This window comes from Cucumis sativus, chromosome 2 (assembly GCF_000004075.3).
Source record: "Cucumis sativus cultivar 9930 chromosome 2, Cucumber_9930_V3, whole genome shotgun sequence".
NCBI classification, from domain to species: domain Eukaryota; kingdom Viridiplantae; phylum Streptophyta; class Magnoliopsida; order Cucurbitales; family Cucurbitaceae; genus Cucumis; species Cucumis sativus.
Window position 1 is genome coordinate 19,966,631 of NC_026656.2, and position 20,285 is coordinate 19,986,915.

The 20,285-nt window shown below is 35.3% G+C and overlaps 3 protein-coding genes across 4 annotated transcripts; 2 read left to right on the top strand and 1 right to left on the bottom strand.

Annotated features, from left to right (window-relative positions):
- On the top strand, positions 1-4,417 carry LOC101202793. Of its 2 annotated transcripts, none has more exons than XM_011651400.2 (6): positions 1-546; positions 1,583-1,673; positions 1,922-2,076; positions 3,174-3,201; positions 3,520-3,628; positions 4,056-4,417. In XM_011651400.2, exons 1-6 carry the CDS (start codon positions 280-282, stop codon positions 4,135-4,137), a joined length of 732 nt encoding a protein of 243 aa, XP_011649702.1. In that variant the 5' UTR covers positions 1-279; the 3' UTR covers positions 4,138-4,417. The 2 variants fall into 2 exon arrangements, with proteins under 2 accessions (XP_011649702.1, XP_004148415.1); XM_004148367.3 differs by having other exon boundaries at positions 4-546; positions 1,919-2,076.
- A 1,368-nt stretch (positions 4,418-5,785) lies between these two features.
- On the bottom strand, positions 5,786-12,439 carry LOC101222586 (glucose-6-phosphate isomerase 1, chloroplastic). Its single transcript, XM_004148364.3, has 14 exons — positions 11,888-12,439; positions 11,076-11,198; positions 10,508-10,606; positions 9,447-9,530; positions 8,728-8,871; positions 8,587-8,652; positions 8,302-8,370; positions 8,105-8,212; positions 7,642-7,694; positions 7,422-7,560; positions 7,136-7,292; positions 6,889-6,967; positions 6,163-6,229; positions 5,786-6,075 (listed from the first exon to the last, which is right to left on the bottom strand). Exons 1-14 carry the CDS (start codon positions 12,437-12,439, stop codon positions 5,941-5,943), a joined length of 1,875 nt encoding a protein of 624 aa, XP_004148412.1. The 3' UTR covers positions 5,786-5,940.
- A 3,073-nt stretch (positions 12,440-15,512) lies between these two features.
- LOC101223064 (chaperone protein DnaJ) lies at positions 15,513-19,773 on the top strand. The gene is made up of 5 exons (XM_004148366.3): positions 15,513-15,785; positions 15,932-16,009; positions 16,146-16,221; positions 19,157-19,230; positions 19,335-19,773. Exons 1-5 carry the CDS (start codon positions 15,681-15,683, stop codon positions 19,404-19,406), a joined length of 405 nt encoding a protein of 134 aa, XP_004148414.1. The 5' UTR covers positions 15,513-15,680; the 3' UTR covers positions 19,407-19,773.
- The last annotated feature ends 512 nt before the right edge of the window (positions 19,774-20,285 follow it).

Consider the following 20,285-nt stretch of genomic DNA (forward strand, 5'->3'; position numbering starts at 1 on the left):
CAGAAAAAAGGGTAGAAATTCTGACGCTTGACGGAAGAGCATAGCGACTGGACAAAAGCAAGAATAATTCGCATTTCGTAATACAATACCGAATTAAGAAGAAACCAAACCCGGATGAACCTGCCCATTCCCAATTCAACTACAATCAAATTTTAGATATAGTGCTAAAGAAAAAACCCATAATTTCTAAATCAGACGGGGAACAAGACGATCCCCATGGTTTTCAATCAAACCAACAATCGTCTTTGAAGATCGAACCGAGCTTCTTCATCCCGGACCATGGAGCTTCAGGTGTCCAAACCCACCTCAGATTTCGTCGATAATAGTAAGAGGAAGAATTTGGAGGGCCCAACTGGTGATCGGGTTCGCGTGAAGAAGAAGACTTTGCAGGCTGTGCTGGAGCAGTGTCAGAGAGCTCTTGAATCGCTGAATGAGTCCAACGCTGACGATGAAAACGAGGGGAATGATGTGGATGAAGGTCAAGATGAAGATGTTCGGGGAGGGGAGGGTTCTGGGTCTGTGCCCCGTGACCGGGAAGCCGACGAGGTAAGGGGGTTTTCTACGATTCTATAATTTTTGTAGTTCTGGGGATTCATAACTCAGAAGTATTGTATTGCATCTGGGTTTGGATAATTTAGCACAATAATTACGGCTGCTTTTTAATTGGGAATTCTTGCCTGAAAGTTTGGCTTGATTGCTGAGGTATCTGATTTAGAAGAATCTACCATCATGATTGTGAAGATGCTACGTGACTCTAATGGTTTCTAAAAACAGGAACTTCAGTCTGTTTCTCCTTTTTGTTTTGCACTGCTCTGTGAGATTGAATACAGTATGAGATAAACTTCCTCTGTTTTTGATATATTAGCTTATGGTAGTTTCTCGTCTGATATTGAATTGGAGTAACTTTCTATGGATGCCTCCACGATTCAAGTGGTACTTTTAATGGTTCAGCTTCAGGATGTTAAGTGCAGAGTATAGGATGTAAGATTGGTCTGAAATTGGCTTCAACGATTGGGTTATAGTTGCCTGGAAGCAATTCGTAATGAAAAATCTTTTTATGTTCGTCTTTTTTTAGGATCTGTTTGTTTCTTGTTCCATTGAAGTTTTTTATGTATGTTATCAGTGATGGGACTGGTCACGTTGAGGGCATTAATTTTCATTATTTTGGAAGTCTAATTGACAGCAGCTCGCTAAATATAAGCTTATTTAGAGAAAATGTGAAATACAGTAACTGCTTAAGGTGTTTTTTGTTTATATTGGAAACGTGTGTCAATTCAAGTAATATCATTCATTTGGAGAGAACGTGAAATACAACGACCTATTAAGGCCTTATTTCTGAAAAGTGGTAACTAGGATCCTCCATCCATTCAATAGTCCTGTCATTGAAATAGATGGAAGTTTGATGGCAATTGCTAAGAATATGTTCCTTTTCCCTTAAACCACCTATGTAAATTCTTGGTTGAAGTTAGATGTCTGAAATTCTTTCTACATAGATTGTTTTGTTTCATTTGTTGGAATTTGAATCTATCTGTACTTTAAATATCATGATCCGTGGCACTGACATGAAGACACTTTTCTGCAGTTGTGTGATCTTCTTAAATCTAAAGTTGAACGTCATGACTTTCTTGAAAAGCTAGAGGATGCTCAAGCATCAGTTCCACAAAATACATTTGGTATGTCTTCAGATCAGTTCTTAATCATGGGCTTATCAGGGAATTCCAACCAGATTGTAGTTATTCCCTCAGGGACATCCGATAAAATTGAAACAAGCAGATTTTACATTTATGCTCTTGAAGATGGATATTTAGATTTCACTGGACCATATAAGATAAACATTTTTTTTACTTATGGCATGATCGGTGAATTATTATTATTCATTTCATTTCATTTTTATTTCGTCTTTTCTTTGTAATGGTAGAAGAATGTAGTTCTTGGGATTTGGTCAGTGACGTGGATCTGTGGGAAAGTGATGATGCTCTAGATCAAGAAGGTTATGTCGTTGTGAAACAAGAGGATATAGTTGATGGTATTGCTTGTTTCATGGCTGCATACTTATTGTCCTTGAAGGAAACCAAGGTAAACTCACAATGGCTCTCTTTCTCTCCCTCTCTCACGTACACACACAAGCACACAGGATAAAGGATGGTGATATTTATTGTCTTTTGGCAAGTTAATTATTAAGTATATTATAATCCGTGGTTGAAGTTTGAGAAATTTTGGTGGTCGCTAGTTTTAAGTGAATTTTGGGGGTGTGGTTTGTGGAATTTTAATTATTTTGTGTTTTATGTTTTGGTAGTTGGATTCAAATATATTTTTTCTCTTCCTTTTTAATTTAATTTTATGCTTTATTACTTTTTTGTGGGGTGGGGTGGGGGGAGGGGATTCTCCATTGTTGATCTGATCGATCTCTAGTTCTCTGTCTCTAAAAAAAATGATGGGAAATGAAGGACATTATGCATAACAGGGCAAAGCTACAACCCAGGGGATAAGAGGCATCCCCATTCCCAAAGTAAGGGTTCCAAAAAAACATTTCAATCTCAGTTAGCAGGGTCTAAAGAGTAGTTACAAAACAGCTTGTGTTGAGCCAGAACTACAGGCCGTAAACTGTTCCTCTAGTGTCCAATTGTTTTGCCGATTTTCATTTTAAATGTTATTGACATTTATGGATCTGACTGTGCTGGGTGAAATGGATAATAATGTTGGTGATATATAATTAAATTTGCCTTCAACCACTAGCGTAAGCTTTTGGATGAATTGGTGGTTTAATATGGTATCAGAGTAGGTGGTCCAGGGAGGTTCTGTGTTCAAGCCCCTGCATTGTCGTTTTCTCCCCAATTAAAATCAATTTCCACTTATTGGGCATTTCAAATATTTCAAGCCCACAAGTGAGGGGGAGTGTTAGTGATATATAATTAAATTTGCGTTCAACCACTAGCTTAAGCTTTTGGATGAATCGGTGGTTTAATAAATAATGATCATTATATCCCTCAAAATCTCATGTTTGTCTTACTGATTCTGGTTTGTAAACTATAATACTCCCATAGAGTTCCTTGTGGATAACAAAAAGAGAGTAGCAACTGGCGATTTATTTTTCATATTTATCTTGTCTTTGAACAGGCATTATTTATATGATCCTACATTCAACATTTTCATTGGTTCTCATTGTCTTGCAGGAATTGTCACCTAACCAACTTCAGAATGGTGAGTCTTGCCGCATTTTCTTGTTGGCATGATGGTTTTAGATTTCAGTAGATCACAATCAATGTTGCAGAGCTCAGTAATGTGGGCTTTTCACCCTAAAGAGGGCATTGAAATGGTTGAAAGCTGCTTCAACCCATTGGGTAGGGTATCTGGAGATTGTCCATCAGCCTACCCATTTCCCAACCAATGTCGTGGGTGAAAATGTTCAGAGGGTCTTGGTCGAGTTTTTATCAAATATTTACTCTTTTCACGTTGGAGTTCAGATTATTGCTTTAAGCATCTTGGTTCTGGTCTGATAAGATCTTGAATCTCATGCAGCCCTTTGCAAAACATTCTCAGTGAAGAAGAGAAAAGGAAAACTCAGGAAGGCATGGGATGGAAGCAAGGTCATTTATAATGTGGCATCTTGGGGAGCTACTGCAGTTGGGTATGTTAATTAACTGATTTGACTGAATAATATCATATAAAAAGAACTATTGCATTTAGCACTCAATAACTCTTCATTTTATATACCACTAAGAGGATTAAACCATTGTTGCTTGATGTGTTCCCTTCAACCGTTCTTTATTTATTTTAGTACAACAAAAGCAGAATCGGAAGATTCAAACCTCTAAACTCAAGGAAAGTGATAGATACTATTTGCCATCAAGTTATGTTCATGTTGAAAGATCTTGATATTATTTACATCAACTGGTCCTTGAATTTCTTTGTTTGAAATATTCATGTTCATACTAAAGGGTTTTTATTTTTGCCATGTGTTCATAATCAATTAGCTTAACATTTTGAATATCCTCTTTTGAAACTGAAAAATGCAAATATTTTCTTCTTCTGATATTTGCAACTGATATGCACAGGATATACCAGAACCCTGTGATTCTAAATGCTGCTTCTAAAGCCTTCTGGACCTCATGCCAAGTAATATCAAAGCTTCTCTAGTATACTCTGTCTTTCCCATTGTAAATATCCTATGCTCAAATGCATTATCTGGAAAAGAAATTGTTGTTCTTTTGGTTTATTCTTTCATGCCTCAGGTTGATTATTTTCATGAAGAACACACTCTTGTAAATATCTATTTCTTCTGTTAGGATATGGTCATTTGGATGAAAATTTATGTATTTATGGTAGCAACTATTGTCTGTAATTGAACCCTTTTTTCTCACATGGAAGCAAGCACTGCAATATATTATGATTTGATAGAGATTCTATGGTTTACAAATTAAGATTGTGTTATGTGCTTTCTGCTGTGTGAATTGGAGAATACGTCTGGTTTCCTTTGCTTGTTTGGATGCTATTTCAGGACTTCTCTTGTAACCACAAAAATTGTTTACAATTTTATGACATTAATTTCATTTTTTTAAAAGGAAAAAAAGAATACTTTTTCTCATTTTTCATATTTGGTACTCTTGAGAAAAGATTCTGCCACATGTGCCAGCACTTTGTAAGTTGTAACTGACTTCAACTTGGATGGTCCAATATTATGATGCCGATAGTTTCATGTGAGGTTGTACAATTTTCGGAAGTGTATATATATATATATATAGTTTTATATGTATTAATCGTAAGGTTTAAATTTTGAGTTTTACGTCTAATTATATTTTAGACTTTCAATTTCGTTTTAGCTTATTATATACAAAATTAAAACTTAGAAATACTAACATTTTATATTGGAAATTTTATTTAGAAGTTTAGATGATAGCCAGCGAACGTGGAATCACGGTGAATTAGGGGTTTGGTGGATTAATATTAGTGAGGTTTTAGATTAGTGAAATTGTGCATTAAAAAGAAAATATGGTAAAGTGTATTAGTATTTAAAACATTAATTTAATTCAACTAAGAAAATGCTAAATTGATAGAACCCATAAGAATTTTGTTGACCAATATTAATATTTAAGACATCAATTGAATACAACTTTTATAAAGGGGAAAAAATGAATCTCATATGCCTAAGAATTAGAGATGAGCCGTATATGTAATTGGAAGCATTGAAAGAAATGAACAATGGAAATGCAAATATCTTTCTTTTTATGTGTTGTGGCAAATAAAGAAAACAAGAAGGGATTTTGTCGTCATTGGTAAGTGCATGGGGATGTTTCTTAGTCTTTATGGTTTTTAACGCATTTTTCCAAAACAAAATTAAACATTGCGATGTGACAAGATGGATTTTTAAGACAATAATATAGTATTTAACTTTTAACAATTGTGTCTTAGTTTTATAAAGATATCCGAAATTATTTATTTCGATGACTACGCTTGTTCCTAGGAAAAATAGTTGAATTCTGGAAAATACTCTTTTTATATATTAAAAAATATAGTAAAAAAAGTAACAAAGAAAATAGAAGACCGAAAACTAAATGGTTACCAATCGTGATAGCTGCTAGCCATGTTTGCAGTATTACACCAAAGAAAAGGGGAGGATCTTGTCTAAATGCCTTGGAATGGTGTATTATCTCAACAAAACCCTCCTAATTTCCTGTGCAGTTATAGATAATAAGTATTTCAACTAGAGCTATTTGAGAGTCGTGTTGGCCTCTTATTCTTGATGCCAAGATATTTATTTGTATCAAGAAGAAATGAGCATTTGATATTGGGGCAAAAAAAAGCTCTCATAAGATTATTTGAGATAATTCCAGAGATGAAAACTCTGAGAGCCTGAAGTGACATGAACAGCAAAAGTACTTTCAATTTTATTAAGAGATCCAAACAGCATGAGATATAAGAACAATTACTGCTGTTTTTAGGTTAAGCATACAGATCATCAACATTACACTCTCCAAGGAATACCTTAATGCTGCGAGGTGAACCACAAGAGCCTTCAGCAATCAGTGCTCTATCATTGGCGGCCATGTGAGCGATAATCTTGTAAATCATTTCAATCTGTAGCAGTAACACAAATTAGCTAGTAGTCAGCAAAGAAAATATGTTGTTTAAAAAGTTCATAAAATGAGTATACGGACTACTTACATCCTCAGGAGCATGACAACGTTCAGCTACTTCATCAAGTGTCAATGGTTCCACAGGTTCTTTACAGCTGAGAGAGAGAGAGAGAGTGAGTGAGAGATACAGAGAATCCCAATTATCACAGAGAAGGCTTAAAAATTTCGTGCAGGGGTAGTGTAGCCGATGTGGAAACAGGGAGAGACTAAGCCAATCAGGAAGTTGCCTAGCGAACACTATAGACGGGGGTGGTTCCAAAGATTGCGTATTCAATTTTGCTACTAAAAATGGCATGCCTAAGGATCTATTAGACCTCCAATCCAGAAGGTATATTCAAGTAAGGGGAAAAAGGGAATTGTGGCTAACTTTTAGAGTACTTTCTATTGAAGTGTTGTTTGGTTGGGAGTTATAGCTCCTTTAGCCAGTCCTGTTAGCTTTGGTTTAATTCTTGTGCTTTTTCTCAGAGTAGAAAATTCTTGAATTTCGTGTGGTTTTTGAATGTTTCTGGTTTATTTCTATAATTGTTGAGTATAACAACTGTGGAGGTAGGGGATTGAACCTCCAACTTCTAGATAGAAGGTCATGCCAATTACTACCGAGCCAAGCTCGTTTTGGTAAGATCTCTCAAATTGTTAACTCCTAGTGTTAATTTTTCTTGTGAAATTAGTGAAATTGATGGGGATTTCTATCAGGATCTTATTTCAGAAAATGATGCATTGCATGAAAAAAACTGGGTCTTTTAAACAGATATACCTGGCCTCATTAAGTACTGCCAAGACACGCTTTTGGAGAGCAAGCACTTCCCCTGCAGCTTTCTTCCCAGCTTCCACACCTGAGATAGGATTTGATCAATGCAAAAGCAGAACTGAGGTGAGGATGGTTATCGAATCAATTTTGCAGAGTTCATTTTCATTTTAAGAAGCCAAAATGAAAGCACATGTAAACAAAAACATTAGAAGAGAAAAGACTGAATGTTGTGCTAAAGAAATATTGTATTTACCAGGTTGATGGTATGCATTAATGTTGATAATGCTGGCATATAATCCAACAGCTCTTTCATAAAGTGCTACCATTCCGCCTACAGATCTAGGAGTCACTTCTTGAACAGTGACTGAGATGGACTCCCTATCATTAGCATAGAGTGCAGATCTTGTTCCCTGAACAAGCCTCAAACAATTAACGGGAGCAAAAAATTGAAGTCTTTTGAGAGGCCAAAACAATTGAACTAACCATTTGTTATAGAAGCAAGATAATAGTAAAACTAGGATGCCTTATGTAAACCTAACCTGTAGCATACCAAAAAGGTAGTCACCACATGTAACACCTGGCTCAAGCTCCCAGTCATGACCAGGGGGCCTATCACGTAGCACTTCGATAAATGTCACGAAGAAATTATGCACGCCTTCTCTCAATTGTTGAATGTAGCTGCATAAAGTAATCTGCATTAGGTGAATACACCTTACCATTACAAGGTATATAAATTCCAATAACTAGTAGAAATCTTACGCATGTTGATCTGTACTCCCTTTATTTCCATATACTGTAAGCCCCTGATTAACCTGTGGAAAGAAGTGAATTTAGTAAACCATATTGTTATCCAAAGCATCTTTTATATTAATAATCATTCCAAGGATGGTTTACAGCAACAACGGAATAGTATTATTGTAAATCTTTTATATTCATGTCAATGAAAGCATATCCAATGATGGCAAAGGTTGAATGCGAAACACATATCAAGTGTGTCCAAAATGCCTACAAACCCTTCTCAATATCATTTTGTTCATCGTGGAAAAAAATCAAATTTCCTCCCCGTTGGTATCAACTGTGCTTTGGGGTTTCAGGCAGGTAATAGTTTTTAAAAAAATATTTTGACAAGAAACAACTGGCGGTAGTTTTTGTATCTTTCTGATTTTCTCCCATTTGATAAACAAGAATAAAAAACATTAATCTTCCTAAATGTTGCAGATACCCGATTTCCATCAAGGTCAAACTCTTTTCCAAGGGATTCCATGACCAGTTGCTGCAAATAACGACTAAACAATAGCAGACTGTCCTTGTATGGAAGAACAACCATATCCTGAAGAAAGAAAACAGGAATAAATTAACTATGGTTAAATAGTAGCAACGAGTTTCAAGACTAAAGAATAAAGAGGCAAGATTGTCTACCTTAGATCCAACCCCATCAGAAGCCCAATACCAGCACAAAGCAAGCAATGCTGCAGGATTATTTCTAATCTGAACAACAGATGATGCAACATAAGTGTGTTATTATTTGATTACGAAGAGAGAGCAGATAGGGTCATATGTAAAATAAAGTGAAAAACAAAAACTGGGGAAGTAGAACCATCAAGAAACAGCCACCAAATAATAAGAATAAGAAACTAAAACAGATCAAAGAACAAGACTACTGCATGCAAGGTACAGTATTAAAAATTAAGGAATTTTTCTCACCTCAGTTGATCTAGTTGCATTATCCATCAAAGCAGCACCAGCAAGCATTTCTCGAATGTCAATTCCCTGTTGTAAGTTTCACTTGTAAGGACAACCCAAAAGATGGGGAAGTCATGGGTTTAAATGCTTACAGCCACTCACCTGAAGTGCAGCTGGAAGAAGACCAACAGCAGACATTTCTGATGTTCTACCACCCACCCAATCAAACATTGGGAACCTGGCTAACCAACCCTCAATCCTTGCAGTATTATCCAGCAGTGAATTTTCTTGTGTTACCGCAACACCCTAGGTAAAAGACCACGTGTTGGGTCATTATTGAAAGCTTATACTATAGAAAGTAAAACCATTTATGTTATATAAGTCTAAAAGAACTTGAAAGGAATAATTAAAATTATTTATTTAAAAAAAAAAACAACAAAAAATCAAAACAAACCAGAATAGTACAGTTAGGGCTGGGGAATGCGATCTACCAACTTTGTGATTAATAACACATACATGTGCAAGTTGAATTATGCTCTTTATGGTAACATATTAATTTCCTGAAGCACTAGATGATTACAAAAAGAAGATGGAAAGCTTAGTTCTTGTTTCAAAAGAAGCACAAGATGATTAGGCTTGAGCATGGAAATGCAAGGAAATTTGTTTTTAAAAAATGTTGGAGATAAAAAGATGCAATATATCTATTTAAACATCAGAGAATGCAAGACTTGCGAGTTGATTTACACCCAAACAGTGATTGTGCAGTATGTTATCATGATCTATAATCACAATTAGAAATTAACACATGAGAGAATCTCTGGAACACTCAGAAAAAGAAGATAAAACTAATATTAGCAGAAAGAAAAACCTGAGATCAAAACCTGTTTTGCAAAATCCAAGCCAGCCTCGCGAAAAGCCTTCTGTACTTCCAATAAACCATTTCTAGTTTCAGGGGTGCCTCCACTCTGAGAACAAGGCAAATGAGCATTAAAATGGCAATATATCCAATAATGTGCAAACATATGTCAAAGTGAAAATATGTGGCAGCATACTACTTGATCATGGGGACGAAACAATGGGGAGCCTTTCCACCCACCTATGGGGTAAGCCTAATTGGTGAAAAGGGGTAGCTCCAGAGAGAGGGCCCCAAACAAAATAAGCTTGGAGAGTACACTCTAAGACTTGGTCCTGAGTGATTTATCGAAATAATTTGGTCTCTCACATCAACTTCCGCTATGTGACGATTGATCTATCTATCCTATATAAATTGGAACCAGCACTAAGGGTCCTAGGTCCAAGTCCCTTGGATGCACTTTGGAAAGGAACTCTTCTGAAGAGACAATAAGGGTGTACCCAAATGGGTTAATGTTCATATAAAATGACAGCTCAAATGGAGTAAGGTTTAAAGTGTGTGCTCACCCTTAGGCTGGTTCAGGGGAATAACTAATATATTACAATGGATTAACCCTCACCTATTAGTTGTGGCTTTTGGACTCAATTTTTTTTTATATCCGTCAGTGTTCAGACCAAATTACACACACCTTGACTAATCTTATGTGACAACCCATCTGACCTTACAGCATTTGGGTGTCAACAAAACTATTAATTCTTAGGTAGATGACAACCATAGATTGAACTTATGACCTCTTAGTTCGTCTCAGTGTCAACAAAACTCATAAGAAATTAATTCTTAGGTAGATGACAACCATAGATTGAACTTATGACCTCTTAGTTCGTTATTGAGACTGTATCTCCTTTTTTACCAATAAGCCAATTCATTATGGTTCCAAGGCTTCAATTGTTTAACATAGTCCAAGCATTTTTCTACATGGAGCCTGCCTTGCAATTTAACTCTATTAGTAGCTATTTAAGTTGATATCAGTCTCTTCCCCAAAAGTTACTTACAAGATGAAAGAAAGGTAGAAGAGAAAATATTGCTGACCTTCGAGATCACTATTACAAGAGTAGTTTCCAATTCCTGTCCTAGTTGTGCAATCTGATGATCAATTCCTGCTGGGTCTGTATTGTCAATAAATCTTATCTGCCATAAAGATGAAGAAACAAAAAAGAAATTTAATATTACAGGACAAAATAAATTGCTTTTATTAAACGGTAGTAGGAATCTTCTGTGTTTTATATTAGATGCAAAATTCAATATAATTGCTAGTCATTACAAGAACAATAGTGTTGAGAAAGATCCTCAGCAGCACACTTTTCTAGTAAGTGACAACTAGTAAATCCTTTAAACTACCGTAACTGATAGCATGCTAGATATCAGTTGCTCCTCTTTGCATTTAATTTACACGAGAAAGGTTCCTCAGCAATCAATAGGATGTCTTGTCCCAATTAAATATCTCTAATCAAATCATTTTTTTAAAGAAAAAACATTTCTTCCCTTGATTTTTCTACCTGCATATGGTTGCTATCCCGGAAAAATAATGGCCTTGTATGTTCCAAGATGGTGAAGTTAAAGATGAAGCAAAATCATTACCAATAAGCAAGTCAAATACCTTAAGTGGAGGGTTGTCTGGCGCCAATGCCTCAGCTACAAACTGCGGGCCAAGAGCTGATCCACCTATCCCAACAGAAAGTATCTGGGTAAAACGGCCCTCGGGAGAAGATGGGGGCTTAATCTGCATTGTGCATTGTGAAGAGGATCAATATATCCGGCAAGGGGAAACACACTAAACAAGACAGACAATACTTTAAATGTTATTTAGGGTGTGTTTGGTTAATTTTTCAAATGTTTGATTTCGAAAATAAGTTAGTTCAGGGGGGAAAATTGAACAGTTTGGCAACCACTTAAAATAGGTTTTGAAACACTTTCAAAGTTTATTTCGAGCATTTTGTGGCAAAAAAGTTCAAATAGAAATGACTTTTTTAAACACTTTTTTCTATAGTCAATCCAAACAAACTCATATTCTAGAAGCAAAGAATTTAACATATATATGGCTAGATATCTCAAATCAAATCATCCTGTTTCTCTGAATCCCTTCTACCCTTCGGCTCAATCAAACTGGCAATGCACACTTCTTCAATCCAACTAGTAATTACAAATATTAGTTTAAGAACACTAGAGCTGTTCATTTAACATTTAAAGAGTTTGATCTCCAACTCTAGTTACGTTATCTAAAAGGTGTTGCTACTCGAACGACTTTTTAGCAACTTCCCATTTACATTACTCGCAAATCTTGGTATCTCCCAATACCAACCTATTAATATAGTGCATTGTAGGTTTAGTTGAAGAACCATAAATCATAGCTCAACAAGAAAGGAAACATCCAAAAAAGGCTGAAGGGGAACAAATGCCATGAAAACTCACCTTACCGCTGATGATATCGTCTGCAAATTTACATACAGCATCAAGAGCACTATTAATCTGCGACTTCAAGAACGAGTTAGGTGCAAGCTCAGAGTTCCTCAACCAATAATGCCCAACCATCCGTCTCTCATCTGGATTAGCAATCGCACCTTTCTCAAGCGCCTCCATATCCTTGAACGCCTTTTGAAACCGAGGCTCCATCTCCGCTAGGAACTCATCCGAGAACCCAATCCGACTTACATCCAAAAACAACCCAAGTTCCTTATGCTGATAAAGCCAGTCAACGTATCTACTCCAAAGCGCACGAGGATCTTTCTCTAAACCCTTCTTCTTCCCCTTGCTAAAACCTCCATCAGCAGCTGACAGTTCAACTGAGATCTCTTTAGCAACCGAGTGAGCAGTACCAGAACCCAATCTACCGTCATTGAGCTTGGCACGAACCGGAAACGAGATTGAATCTTTGCGTAATGACCCAGCAGGTCCAAGAAAAAGGGCCTTGGTTTGAGGCTTCAAAGATGGAGAAGAAGAACAAATGCCGGAAATGGAAGCCATGGAAAGAGATGAAGAAGTTGATGGTGAAGATGGGTTGATTACAAATATGGTTTTCGAGTGAATCTTTAGATCATTCCATTTGGGTCTGTACCGCCCAAATGAATGAAAATGAAGAAACTGAAGAGAAAGAGAGTGTAATGGCAGTGGAATGAGGTTTTTGAGTTGGTTGGGTTCGCATGGTGTGCTTGTGCGGGCGGCGGTGTAAAAGCCTCACACGTTAACTCGTTCGCATTTGGCAAGTTGATTAAATCACTATATTGCCCCTATCTTGTTCATAATACTACGAAATTGCCATCAATTTCGAATATTCCCTTTCAAACTGCCAACTGTCATGCGGCCCGTTCCCTTTTGGACACCTGACCGCTGTTTTCGCCTATGGGAAATTTTACGGACTTCTATTTTTCATCATTTTTCAATTCTCTTTCCACATTTTAATTCAATTTTAAAATAAATACAGCCCAATTTTAAATTCAAAATTCTCAAATCTTTGAAGTTCTGTCTCCCAATTTCATGAGTTTTGTAACAAAAAACACAATTATGATGTAGATGTCATAATTTAAATAATCAATATACACCAACTAGTTAAATGTATTAAAAATAACATTTAAAATATTCGTCCTACTCCTACAAATATCAAAACATCATAGCTCAATTAGTATGTAATATTTGATAGAGATAAATAAGTTTGTGATTTTAATCTTTAACCTTTATTATTGTACTAATAAGCAACGTCGTTTATTGAATTTGCCAACATAAATCTAACTATATGTTTGTTTGTTTTTGCATAATATTCTATCTCCTATTTCTCATTTTACTTAAATAAATAACTTCAATGTGATTGCTTTTAGTAATACCCTCACTCCATTTGATTAATCAAACATAAATAATCAGAGTTCTTATCTTAGTGGTCAAGTCCAATGAGTATAAATTAGTAAAATAAAAATAAAAATAATTATAAGAAATGAAAAAAAAATCCACTAACAAAACAATAAAAATAAAAAATATTTACGATTATATAATATATTAATAAATGTTTATAGGCTTTTAAATATTAATAGACCCTGCTACACCCAAACATTAATAACAAAGCGGTACAAATGCTTATCATTAAAAAAAAATTGTTATAATTTATAATTCTTCCTATATTTAAAAACAATATTTGTAAATTTTGGTTAATTTTGGGTTGATAAATAAAAAAAGTATAAATACTTGCATGGTAGTGTAAGAGTAATTTTATTGATTGGCATATATACTTTATTGTGTGTGAAGAAGTACAAATCAAAGTACTAAAAAGGATAAATAGTACAGATTAAATTTTCGTATTTATAGATTGTAAAATTGGTCAAACAAATATTTGTCAAATCAATTTGATTAATTCTAAATCACAAAGCAAAATTCAAATTTGGTACCAAAGAATTGTTTATAATTAACCTTTTTAAATGAATAATCATTATCAAATTAAAAAAAGAAAAAACTAGACTGTATTTTTGTTGGCCTCAATTATTTAATTAGTAAATTAAGAGTTCAACTAATGAGCGAGGAAATTGCCAATTTGGCCTTTGGGCTTTCTAGACGTCGCACCCCATCGCCACCTTGCGCGGCCGCCAAAGGTCGCTCTAATGACGATGATTTCAATAACAATAATAGACATAAAAAGAACGAGATAACAAATAAAACCAGCAAACAATGGTTTAATAACTCAAGTGAAGTTTACTTCCAATCGTTTTAATTTCCATACAACTGTTTCCCATCTTGACGAAATTTTGAGAAAAAATATATTCTGTTTTTCATCCATCTAAAGTAAACTCCTGTAGGGGATAAATTTTGTTTTCCCTGAGTTGCTGATGCTAGAAGAAACAAAAAGAAAAGCGAGAGAGGGAGATGGAAATGGTGGCGGAGAGGTCAAAGTAATGGTATATCTATGTAATGAGAAGAAGACAGGAGTGAGGGTATAACCATGATATAAAGAGCAGGAAGAGAACAAGATGAAAATGTCATACAACCTTGATTTAAAAAGCCAAGTAAAACAAACATCATCATGAACCTTTGACATTCGTATAGTTGATATTTCATTACAGTCTAAATGAGATATATGTATAAGATATAACACGAAGTATGTGTTAGAATCAATCAACATCAGTAAAGATAAACTTATTAACTTTATAAATTTTACTAGGTTTGATTTTTTGGATTTTTCAACGTGGAAATCTCAACAAGTCCTTCACCATGTTGTTCTTTTTAACTTTATTGGCTCTTGTGCAATTTTCAACCATCAAGACTTGGACTAGCTGCCTCGTTGGTGTCAGTATTCAAACGAATAACAAGAGAGTAAAGACTAAAAAAATCAAAATAAATGGTAGGTGGAATGAAGGATAAAGGAACCGGTGTAGAAAAAAAATAGAAAACATGAGATCGAGATGAAGGAACTGAGATAAAAAGCAATAAAACGATATTGTATGAATTAAAAAAGATACCATACATCGTTAATTTAGAAAACTAAGTCAAATTTCATTTAAATCTCTGTTCATCTATATATTATTATTCCCAAAAAAACATCACGATGAATAATACACTTTCCTCGTTGTGATATTAATCTACCAATGTATGGTTGATATGTTAGCTATTATATAAAAGTAGCAAGTAATAGAAGTTTCTAACTAAAAACTAGTAAGCACAAACGAAACCGACTCACCTATTTTATACAAAATGCAAGGTCTTTTAATCTCCACATGGATCCTCAACGTGTCTTTTAAGATTTTTTTTCTTCTTGTTATATTTTTTGAATTGGGTATTTGTTCGGGTTTCAGCGATATCACATCACATAATATGTTATAAGTTTTGTAGAGTTTTTCAACATTTTCAACAACAAAAAAAGGTTTAGGCCCTAAGAAAGAATCAAGACATAGATAAAATAATTTGGAAAGATTTGAAATACATAAGGCATAAGAACATTATAGCTAAGCTTAGTCTCACAACAAAAGAAATATTTGGTTATTAATTCTAAAAGTGGTACGTGGTACGAAAAATGCCACCAATTAGAGTTGGGCTCACCCTTGTAAATTGAGTTTGTTGTTTGTCTTTGATTCGGATTGCATAGCGTTTGCGTAGGCTAAAATCTTTAAGACTCTGCCTTTTGTATTACGCGGCATGTCGATAAGCACAGAAACTCACAGACAAACTAGACGAGTCAGCAGGCCAGCAGATACCACTGTCCATTCACTTCAATCCATCATCTCCGACGATGTGGGACGATTGCCACGCTGGGTTGCCGGAATCCTTCCCCCCACAATACGATCAAGAATCCTTTACTAATTTTGATCTCTTCACTACCGCCACTAAATTTAAGGTGATGGTACTTTAACGAGTACCTCGCACATCATCTTCCGAGTGCATTTCTTGTCTTTGTGAAACCTAGCTAGGGTTTTGAGTTGGTTTTGGGTGTTGGGCAATTTTCTGTATTGATGAAGTTTTTTGGGTTTCGCTTCTTTTTAGGATTATTACAAGACTTTGGAGGTGGATTATGATGCAACTGATGATGATGTTCGTGCCAATTACATACGGCTGGCTCTGGTTCGTGACTTCGTGTTCTCTCCACCTTGTTTATTTTCCCTTGTTTCTGTGTTATCTATTTTGATTTGGTTCTCATTTCAGTATTCTTATTTGTGGGTCATAATCTCAACCGGTACTTGGAATTGGTTCCCTGCAGAAATGGCATCCTGACAAGCAAAAAGATCAGGATGTTGCCACTTCCAGATTTCAGGAAATAAACGAGGCTTATCAAGGTCAGGTTCTAGCTTTTAGTTTTTAGTGCAACTTACTGCTTGCATTATTTTACTGGATTTCCAGCATTTTCCATCGTATATTTCTTTAGTCGTGGATCGTGTATGCTTGTGATTATTGAGTTTTTCTTGTCGTGTTACTAAAAGGGGTTCAGGTAGAAAAAAAAGGCGTTTACAGTATGAGAAGGCTTGAGAAAAAAATTGGGTGGTGCATGTTTGTCCGATCACTTGTGATTAAAGTACTGAGTAGTATATAGATATACGAGAGAGACAAATAAGACATCATTAGAGTAAAAGTAGTAGAACAAATGGGAGGCAAGGAAAATATGAAATATCAATCAGATTGGCTCCATGTACTTTTGCTTCCTATTTCTCCTTCCAAGGTTCTATATTGGCAACATGAGGCTCTTAGATGGCAGAGTACCTAGAGAAACGAAAGAATCGATACCGGAAATATGAATTCTGTTGGGACTTTGTGGTACTAGTTATGTTGGGAAGAAAGCTTGCGGAGGAATGTTCATCTTCATTCTTTCTTTAAAGAGCATGATAACCTAGTGTTGTTGCCATTTAAACTAAGCAATTTCTGTTTGTATGAGAAGCTCAGCATTTTTTTGTGGGTGGTGGTGGGGAGATGGTGATGAAAGGAGAGACTTCTGGTTGGGAAAGGTGGTAAAAGAACTCACAGATTAGGCTAATGTCATTAGTTGGAAAAAGAATGGTTCAAACATCTATCCTAATATGTACAAGGACTAGTATTCTCCCATGATTTACTCATCTAGATAAAGTAAAAAACAATAAAAGAGAGAGAGAACTTGGATAAAACTATACCCCAATATTTTATGTTAGGAGCATGGAATAGGAGAAAGCACGAGACAAACTCTAAAAATGTCTAGAAAATATCAATTGACATGCAGATTTTGTGGGCTTATAAGAGTGCGTGAAGATTTACCGCTGAGTGGGTATTAATTATTTATTGAGTAATGTCTGGATACGGTGCAAATAACCTTTGCAACTGGATTAAGTCCTTGCACTTTTATAAAGAATTCTCACTTGGCTTTGACATTTTCTTCTCTGTCAGTTCTCTTAAGGAAGTGTTTTCTTCTCTGTCAGTCCTCTTAAGGAAGTGTACCTGATCCCACGTATGCTACATATGAGAAAGAAAGAATGAAGAATAAACTGTGATGGTTTCTTTCATCAATTCTTCCAATCAGATTTACAATGAAGAATAAACTGTTATGGTTTCGGATCTAGGTAGAGGTTAGAGATCTTGGAATCTTGACCAACCAGGGCCTTTTAGTACAATTACAAGAAAGGAAAATCAAAGACAAAGTAAATGTGCTGGTGAAGAAAATGGTTTGGAGGAGTAGAGAACAAAGAAAAAAAATGAAACCTCCTCTCTACGTGGCCCTTTATAGCTTTAGGTTTCCCTAAAATAGCTCAAGAGCTCTTTTTTACTTATTTCTTTTCACGAAGCTCAAATAATTCCACCTTCTCTGCCACCTTACGCATTTCTCCAAAAGAAAGTTGTGCAACAATCATGCTACTTTAATTTCTTTCATTTTCTTCTTCTTTGTTTTCAACCACTTCAAGCAATGCTGTGTCCTTTGTAGGCCTCAGGTGGAGAGTCTCCTCCCTTGTGAGGTTGCTAGTTTCATCAGTCTTCTTTGGTTTTGATGGATTGGATCGTTTGGTATGAAATAGAACTGTTCCACTATAGTTAAGTAGGTGCCTCCGAGGTCATCCTTTTCTAGAGAAGGACAAAGTTTTGTGGCACACTAGTTTCTTTGCTATTTTGTGGGATATTTGGTTAGAGAGAGGTAATGAGATTTTCAGAGAGGTGGAGAGATAGTGTGATGAGGTCTGAGAGGTGGCGAGTTTTAATGCCTTTATGTGTGTCAGTCATTCTGCCCGTATTCATGTTATTACTTTGATTTGTTGGATTGGAGTAATTTTCTGTAGTAGTTCTTGGAGTCCTTTTTTGTTGGGCTTGTTTTAGGATGCCGTTGTGATTTTTTTTCCTTTTCATTTCTCTCCTGAATTCTTATATAAAAACACATTTTCAAGTGAAATATTGTGTTGCTCTTCGCCTATAGGCCATAAGTTTCTCCATTTGACAATTTTTCTTCCACAATAGGGAAAAAGTGAATCCAGAGAAAATCGTTGGCTTGTTATCTGCTTACCAGCCTTCTCCCGATAGGGTAGAATTCCCTTGTTATTGAGAAGGTCAATAGTTCCCCGCCATACTTATAGTTCCCCATCTTCGTTTTATTTGATAAGAGAATTAACGGATGGTGGGTATTCGAAAGTCGAACTTATTTTTTTTCTGGTAAACTTATCTGAAGACAATTAAGGAGTGCTTGAGAAGGAAATTTAGAGGAACTTGGTCTCCGTTTGAACTCAATTTTGCCGTCCTAAGAGTGAATATGAAAGTTGTTTCATGATGGTATTGGTGATAGATAAATTTCACCGGTATCTAAAATTGGATAAATATTTATCTGATGTCTGTTTGAGGTGCTGAGTTGGTTATTAAAGTTTATGAGCTATAATATTCTGTAAGTTATAATAGTCTTATGTTTGAGGTGGAGGCTAAATAGTCTAAGTAGGAAATACCAAACACAAATAAAGAGGGGTTTGAAATAATAATACGATTGTTGCCTGAAACATGGAGTGGCCTATAATAGTCTACTCCACCCACTTGAAGTTGGGGTCGAAACACCCTCGAACTTTCTTTTTCCAGGGACTTTCTTACTACCTTCTTTTCTTTTTCCTTCTGTCTCCCCATTGCTGCTGACTGTAACAGATTATTTTTTTTTGTTAGTCCAGACTGTTTTGGCTTTTGGAGGTTACCTAATCCCCCCAACCACACACACGCAAAAAGCCACAAATGTTAATTAATAAACTGTAGATCTCACAAAACACTTGTATTATTCATGGACAGTTTTGAGTGATCCCATCAAGAGGAGAGAATACGACAACAAAGGCATGTTGTACAAATGTGATTACACCGTAGTTGTAAGAAATCCTCTTCTCTCTCTTTATATGCTACTTTTTAACAACAACATCTAACCACGCCTTCTATTATTCTTTATGTTTGTAAATTATTATGTTCTGTGCAGGAATATCTCAACCGTTTCAAGGGCCTTATTTTGACTTGTAATGGCCTTGGAATTAAACATCCAATTTGGTAGAAACAAAAAACACCATTCTTCCTAAACTATCACTCTTGGGAACACACCAATCTGCTGACATGACAACTCGAGTACATGTGCGAATGTCCGAGCCAATGCTTTTGACTTTCTACTGCACCCCCACATTTTTCTTTTTTTATGATCTTTGTATAAATACCAAAACAAAAATCCTTACATATTTGTAATCAATACTCTTCTCTGACTATACTTCCTAAGTTCGTAATATGTTTATACTGTAGGCTCTGAATTCTCTATGGGATCGAAAAGGAATGCTATTTATTTGCTTCATTAATATCCATGGATGTTGGTTTTGTATTTAAGATTCTAGGTTTGATAGCTATGTTTAAATATGTCAAAAATATTGTTATTTGTTTCAACGCCTCCAATTTTGACAGATAACTATAACTTGAATAGACTTGTGATATATATATATATGTGTTGATGACTCGTTAGGTCATTAAAGATGCCCTTTTATTTGTACTTTACGTTTTCATTTTCAGTTATTTTCATGTAAAGGAAATTACTTTATGAAATGAATGTAGTCAACATGTATACATTTTCTTCTCCTATGAATGAGTCATTCCTATTCTCTAAATTTTAGTCCATGTATATTTTATAAATCTTAAATTAGTCTTCGATTTTTATTATCTACAAAAATGTTTTTACACTTTTTGCATGAAAATTATTATTATTATTCAATTAATTTTGATAAAAATCAATTTTCTATGTTTGAGAGTGAACACAGAAGAGTAAAGTTGAAATGGAGATACCGAGAATAAATGTGGATAAATTTTAAAGTAAATGAATTGAATTAATTTTTTTCTTTTTGAAAACTGAAGGAAGAAAACAGAAAAAGAAAAATGAAATAATTAGAAGTAA

Bases quoted from the DNA above. Each gene is read 5' to 3' on its own strand.
- LOC101202793 (XM_004148367.3), top strand. From the start codon at position 280: ATGGAGCTTCAGGTGTCCAAACCCACCTCAGATTTCGTCGATAATAGT. The intron at 547-1,582 runs GTAAGGGGGTTT...ACTTTTCTGCAG, and splicing joins GTGACCGGGAAGCCGACGAG to TTGTGTGATCTTCTTAAATC. The intron at 2,077-3,173 runs GTAAACTCACAA...ATTGTCTTGCAG, and splicing joins TGTCCTTGAAGGAAACCAAG to GAATTGTCACCTAACCAACT.
- LOC101222586 (XM_004148364.3), bottom strand. From the start codon at position 12,439: ATGGCTTCCATTTCCGGCATTTGTTCTTCTTCTCCATCTTTGAAGCCT. The intron at 8,371-8,586 runs GTGAGAAAAATT...TCTGTTGTTCAG, and splicing joins ATGCAACTAGATCAACTGAG to ATTAGAAATAATCCTGCAGC. The intron at 7,695-8,104 runs GTATCTGCAACA...TTCTTTCCACAG, and splicing joins TTGACCTTGATGGAAATCGG to GTTAATCAGGGGCTTACAGT.
- LOC101223064 (XM_004148366.3), top strand. From the start codon at position 15,681: ATGTGGGACGATTGCCACGCTGGGTTGCCGGAATCCTTCCCCCCACAA. The intron at 16,222-19,156 runs GTCAGGTTCTAG...ATTCATGGACAG, and splicing joins AATAAACGAGGCTTATCAAG to TTTTGAGTGATCCCATCAAG. The intron at 19,231-19,334 runs GTAAGAAATCCT...TGTTCTGTGCAG, and splicing joins AATGTGATTACACCGTAGTT to GAATATCTCAACCGTTTCAA.